This window comes from Chrysemys picta, chromosome 3 (genome assembly GCF_011386835.1).
Source record: "Chrysemys picta bellii isolate R12L10 chromosome 3, ASM1138683v2, whole genome shotgun sequence".
NCBI lineage: Eukaryota > Metazoa > Chordata > Testudines > Emydidae > Chrysemys > Chrysemys picta.
In genome coordinates this window covers 176,765,398-176,771,397 of record NC_088793.1, presented here as the reverse complement: position 1 = coordinate 176,771,397, position 6,000 = coordinate 176,765,398, and the positions used below count along the sequence as shown (strand labels likewise).

The following is a 6,000-nucleotide window of genomic DNA, read 5'->3' as shown; positions in this document are numbered from 1 at the left end:
AGTACGTATTTAAAAATATAAAGAACAGAGGTAGCATGTTACCCAGGAAAGATTTTTAGCAGCACTAATGACAGCACTATAAACAGATGATTAAGTAGATGATTGCCTGCTACCCTAGGATAATAATTCCCCTCTCTACACAAAAGGCAGAAATTTCTCAGATCCTAAAGTGCCCAGCAGACCCTGAGGGGTAATCAGCACTTATGACACCCACTGAAATCAGTGGGAGTTATGGGTGCTTAGTATCTTCCCTAAAGTGCTCAGCACGTCTCAAGTTTGGGCCTAAATTCATTACATGCACAGTTCTAGTTCCTGTATTAGGCCATATTCATGAACTAGAACTACTACTGCACTGATGCAGGGGGGTTTTATGCATGTAATTCCCATTGACATTTGGAATATCTCATGTTCACTTACTACACAACAATTGGAGCAGAGACCTTTTGGTATAATTGTTGCTGGCAGTTAACTTGCATTAACATATGCAGCATACTTCCTAGTAGTAGAGTAGGATTATTGGACTAGCTGACATATACAGGGCATTTCATACAGTTTCACATACCTTGAGGAGCCTGAACTCTGTGCGGACTCTAATATTCCCAAACATGAAGATCTATCTCACCGAAGGCAATCATTTTTTTTGAACAACTATGATACAAGCAAGTAATGCAGACAGTGCTGCAGGTGGGGATGGGTAAAAATATGGAAATCTGTGCTATTCATTTGATATTAGGGAAGCCCCCCATCCTTTCACCAGTTCAATAATAGGATGAGAGTCATATGCCACTTCTTAGAGCAGTCGTGGTGGAATTACAAGAGTCAGAGAGACATTAGTACCTGCTTTAAATGATTCCCCTTATATCTGAATTACTGCAGCAGTGCTTCATAGACTGAAGTAGAACAAGAAAATGTGGATGATGGAGCACACCGATTCCTTTTTCTGGCCCATACAAAGGGCTTGCTCCCACTGAGGTGAGTGGGAATTGGGCCAAATCCTCAGCTGGTGGAAGTCAGCGTAGCTCTATGGAAGTCAATGAACCTGTGTTTATTTACTGCAGCTGAGGATCTGGACCTGGGTATATGAGGGCAGAATTGGGTTCAAAGTAACTAGATAACATCTTACTAATGGAACAACAACCTTTACCCCCAGCCAACCCGTTGAGCCGGTTGGCTTTATTTATAGCCTCCTGTAGGAAAACAGGTTCAACTCCATCTGCTCATGCCCCTGCAACTCATTTCATTCTATTGTTTTAAAGCCTTCACACTCCACTTCCTGCACTGATGGTGTCACTGCAAACATGCAAGGTTGCTGGGAAATGCAGCATATCCCTGGAAGCCAGTCTCTGGCCTGACAAGTCTCATTTAAGTCACTCATATCTCGTGTGACCATACAATGACTTCTCAAGCTGGAGACTTTTTCCATGGACATACTGGTTTCACTGCACATGCTTAGATGAATGGACAATAATCTGGATTGTCACACCAACATGATAAAATCAGTTTAAGAGTTCAGTAAAATGCTGATAAAGAAAATCCCTGAAATCTAACTCCTCTTTGGCACTGAAGCCTTGAAGAGTACCCTAGAAGGAAAAGGGGGGGGGGGAGCACAGTCCTCTTCCACATCAGCAGCATGTCCTGTATTTACTGTAAACGGGACGCACCAGAATTAACAATTCAAGTAGTCTTTAAATTTCTGAATCATTGCAAACAATTCAGACAGCAAGTCAACTGAAGAATCTTGAGGGTCTTTACAAATAAACCCTCTATATTTATATAGCATGAAGATATTATTTCTGGAGTAAACTAGTCAAATAAATGGTGGAGTTATAGTATAAAGAATACTTCAGTCCAAAACCATTTAAAAATAGTTGGAAATAATGGACCAGATTATCAGCTATGAACAGCCAAAGTGCACATGATACAAGCCAGGGTGTGTGTCTGTGTGTAAAGGTGACCTAAAGCTCACCTTTTCACTCCCTTGATCTGTGAGCTGCTCTGTGGAAGGCTAGTTTCCTTGTGCCATGTTAGAGCAGACTCAGGGCTGCACTAACTTGCTGCAATGGCCATACAGGGCTGAAAACACAGCCAAAGATCCGTTTAGCATATGGGTATGCCAGCCACACCCACTTTCCCTTCTATACCAGCAGAAGGGAGGACGGCTCTACACCACCAGAATATCACTCTGATATTCTCTGGCCAGGCAAGACAGCTTCAGGGCTAGATTACAGTGGTGATGAGGCACAAAGTGGTCCTAATATACTGAAGGATCTGGCCCAGTATTTCTGATGCCAATTTCTTTTGAAGCCATGGCTGATCAAAAAACTACAGTGAAAATAAAGGTAATGTATATATACACATACTGCTTCCAATAATTAAACATGTTTATCATCTATGCAGTCACTATGTTTTATAGATGAGTAGGAAAAAGCTCTGTCAAGAACAATAGCAAAAGTAAAGCTCAGGGTACACATATAATACATTGTCTGAAATCAACAATATACTTTCTGTAAAAGCTGCTGGAGTATGTAATTACTAAGAATGATGCTCAGACAGTTTATACTAGCTGGCCTGATGAAGTGCCTTGCAATAAATATTTAATTTGAAAGAAAATAATATTTTTAATACTAGTCAAAATTTGAACGGATCAGGTCTTTGGCTTTTCCACTTCTGTGGTTCATGCCACCAAAGCAGCCCATAGAAAAGTGTCTTTTAAATTATATCAGTCCAGTCAAAAGCTACTGTGAGTATTGACTGTGTTTGCAGTATGGCACTGCAGGGTGAAGATAAGTATTAGCAGGTCTTTTAAAAGAGTTTTGTAAAAAGTGTATTTAAGAGATACAGCTATTATTTTGTCATCATTCTTCACCTACTAATGTGTCTATGTGCACACACACATATATATATATGGCCAAATTTGGCTCTGATGTAAGTTGGGCAACTTCACTTACTTTAATAGAGTTGCACATGCTTACACTAGGTTTGACTTTAGCTCATGGTTGTTTTTAAATTAAGTCTTTCTCAAGAAAAGTTGAAAGGTGCATGAAATTTGTTTTCAACACAAGTGCTTCTTACAGCTACACTCTAGCAGCATCTACACTACTGTCAGTTTAGTCATCTAGTCATCTCCTGCTGAAATCAATAGGAGTCTTTCCATTGACTTCAACAAGAGTCAGATCAGACATCTATGAAGCCAGAAGAAATTGTCCTCTTTATGCCCTGTCACTTGTTCTAAGGTTGGGTTTTTCCTCAGCTGAACACATAGATCAGAGTCCCATTCTGGAATTATAAGTTACAGTTGTATTTTTCTGTCTAACTCAGAGTTTCTGCTGTGTATATTTCTTGGCATCCACCCACTGGAGGGCTGTGCTTAGTTGAAAGGAAGAGCTTTATAGTTCTCTCGGTATGACAGTGAAAGGGACAACAGGACTACTGGATTCGAGGTCCAGAGCTGTTAGGAAGCATTCCACAGCAGCTTCATTTTTTCCTTGAGCTTGCAATACTTCTCCTAGGCTGTTCCAGGCTTGGTGATTGGTGTTCTGTATCTGGACTGCATCTCTCAGAACCTTCTGAGCCAGGCTTCTCCGCCCGAGCCTGCTCAGTATGGGCCCCTGCAAATAAACAGCAATCTTGTATTAGTGCCTACCAGTATTAACGCTGTCAATTCATAGCGTGCTCCACAATGGTACAATACATGGTATGTCCAAGGCGCTAACACTCTAAGCAGACAGGAACAATAAATCAGTCATGATATTCCTCAGCCTGTGAGAGGAGAGAGGATCTTCAGCACAAAATGATTCTTGAAGAAGAGGAGTTGCCCACTACTAAGTTACACACTGATTTGGTTGTGGATGGATTTAACAAAGGTTGTAAAGTCTTTGATCCTACAGGAAAATATTTGGGAGACCAGACAGCACAGGCTAAATTAACACTTGTATGTTTAGTAATGCAGACATGCAGCTGCCTCCCAAGCACCCCTTCATGACTCGGGGAGGTTTTGGAGCATCTTGCCTCAGTTTCCCTTTTTTAGGGCTCCTCAGAAACTCCACACACAGGCTTCTTTCTCTCTGTTCAAACACCCCTCCTTAGTAGGGTTGCCAACTTTCTAGTTGCACAAAACCTAAGACCCTAGTCCCGCCCCTTCCCTGAGGCCCCACCCCTACCCACCCCCACTCACTACATTACCCCTCCCTTTGTGGCTCGCTCTCCCCCATCCTCACTCACTTTCACTGGAGTGGGGCAGGGGGTTGGGGTGCAGGAGAGGCTGAGGGCTCTAACTGGGGGTTGTGGGCTCTGGGGTGGGGCCAGAAATGAGGAGTTCAGTGTGCGGGATGGGGCTCCAGGATGGGGCAGGGAGTTGGGGCAAGGGCGTGTGTGAGGGCTCTAACTGGGGGGTGTGGACTTTGGGGTGGGGCCGGGGATGAAGGGTTGGAGTGCAGGAGGGGGCTCCAGGCTGGGGGGGTGGGGCCAAGGAATTTGGAGTGTGGGAGGGGGCTGCAGGTTGAGGCAGGGGATTAGGGTCTGGGAGGGGGTGAGAGCTCTGGTCTGGGGGTGCTGGCTCTGGGGTGGGGCCAGGGATGAAGGGTTGGGATGTAGGAGGGGTCTCCAAGGGATTTGGAGTGCGGGAGGGGGCTGTGAGTTGAGGCAGGGGGTTGGGGTGCAGGAGGGGGTGAGGACTCTGGGGTGGGGCCAGGGCTAAGGGGTTCAGGGTGTGGGAGGAAGGGGGCTCTGGGTTAGGGGTGTGGGCTCTGGGGTGGGGCCAGGGATGAGGGATTTGGGGTTCAGGTGGGGGCTCCGGGTTTGGGGGGGCTCAGGGCTGGGGGTTGGGGCGTGGGCTTACCTCGGTTGGCTCCTGGTCAGTGGCACAGCAGCGGGTGGGTGGGCTAAGGCAGGCTGCCTCCTTGTCCTGGCACCACGCTGTGTGCACCCCGGAAGCAGCCCACAGGTCCGGGTCCTAGGTGGGGGGAGGGCTAGGAGGCTCCATGCGCCGCTCTGGCCCGCAGGCACCGCCCCCCCAGCTCCCATTGGCCGGGAACCAGCGAATGGGAGTGCACAGCCAGTGCTCAGGGTGGGGGCAGCGCGCAGAGCCCCATTGCCCCACCGCCTAGGAACCAGACCTGCTGGCTGCTTCTGGGGCACAGCTCAGTGCCAGCCAGGGTAGGTAGGGACTAGCCTGCCTTAGCGCCGCAGCACCGCCGACTGGACTTTTAACGGCCTGGTCAGCAGTGCTGACCGGAGCCGCCAGGGTCCCTTTTCGACTGGTGTTCCGGCCGAAAACTAGACACTGGTCATCTTACTCCTTAAGGTCTGGGTTTCTTAACATCAAAGTTCAGAGCAAAACTGAAAGTCCCAAATAAAGTCGACATAGTTCAACTGTATTCCCTGCTTTTAGTAGGCTCCGGGTTTGGGGGGGCTCTCCCAGTCTCGTGTAGCTGGAGGATTCTTTACTTCTCCCTTGGAGTCTGCACTTGGCAGCTCTTCCCAAACGTCTGTCCTGCCTGACACTCCCAACCCTTCCTAGGTGGAGATCTGTTCAGGCCCAAACTCTTCTCCTGATCAAGGGTCTCTTGCAGGGTATCCTGATCACTACAGCTCTTCTGCAGTCTCTGCCACAGCTTCCTCCTCTTGTTTCCTGTTCCCTCTGGCTCTTTATAGAGCCCAGTTGCCTTTTATTAGGCCTCGTGGTGAGGTTGTTAATGAGGGCCAGGTGGGCTGGACCAGTACCCTCTTAAAGGGCTCAGTCCGAGCTGTGACAGTCAAAAATTTGGAAGACCCTCACTCTCAAGATCAGGTTTGCAGAGCATTTGAGTTCACATTTCTATATTCTCTATCATTTGTTAAAAATGTGCTGTCTTTGTCATTAATTCAATCAGTTTGTAAGGATATTCATATCTGAACAGGTAAGAGGTGTCAACCCAAGTGATAGAATTCAGTGTTACAATGGAGTGAATAATCACAGAAAATGTGTTGCGGTATTCGCCCACTGTGAACACAATGTGCCTC

The 6,000-nt window shown here is 46.7% G+C and overlaps 1 protein-coding gene across 5 annotated transcripts in view; it reads right to left on the bottom strand.

Moving 5' to 3' along the window:
* Positions 1-898: 898 nt before the first annotated feature.
* TTC7A (tetratricopeptide repeat domain 7A) overlaps positions 899-6,000 on the bottom strand; it is a 280,895-nt gene continuing 275,793 nt past the window's right edge. For all 5 annotated transcript variants that reach the window (XM_065589566.1, XM_065589568.1, XM_005311464.5 and 2 more), the window contains one exon: positions 899-3,608. In XM_065589566.1, the coding sequence (XP_065445638.1) occupies positions 3,387-3,608 (222 nt within the window). In that variant the 3' untranslated portion in view covers positions 899-3,386. The remainder of the gene's footprint in view (positions 3,609-6,000) is intronic.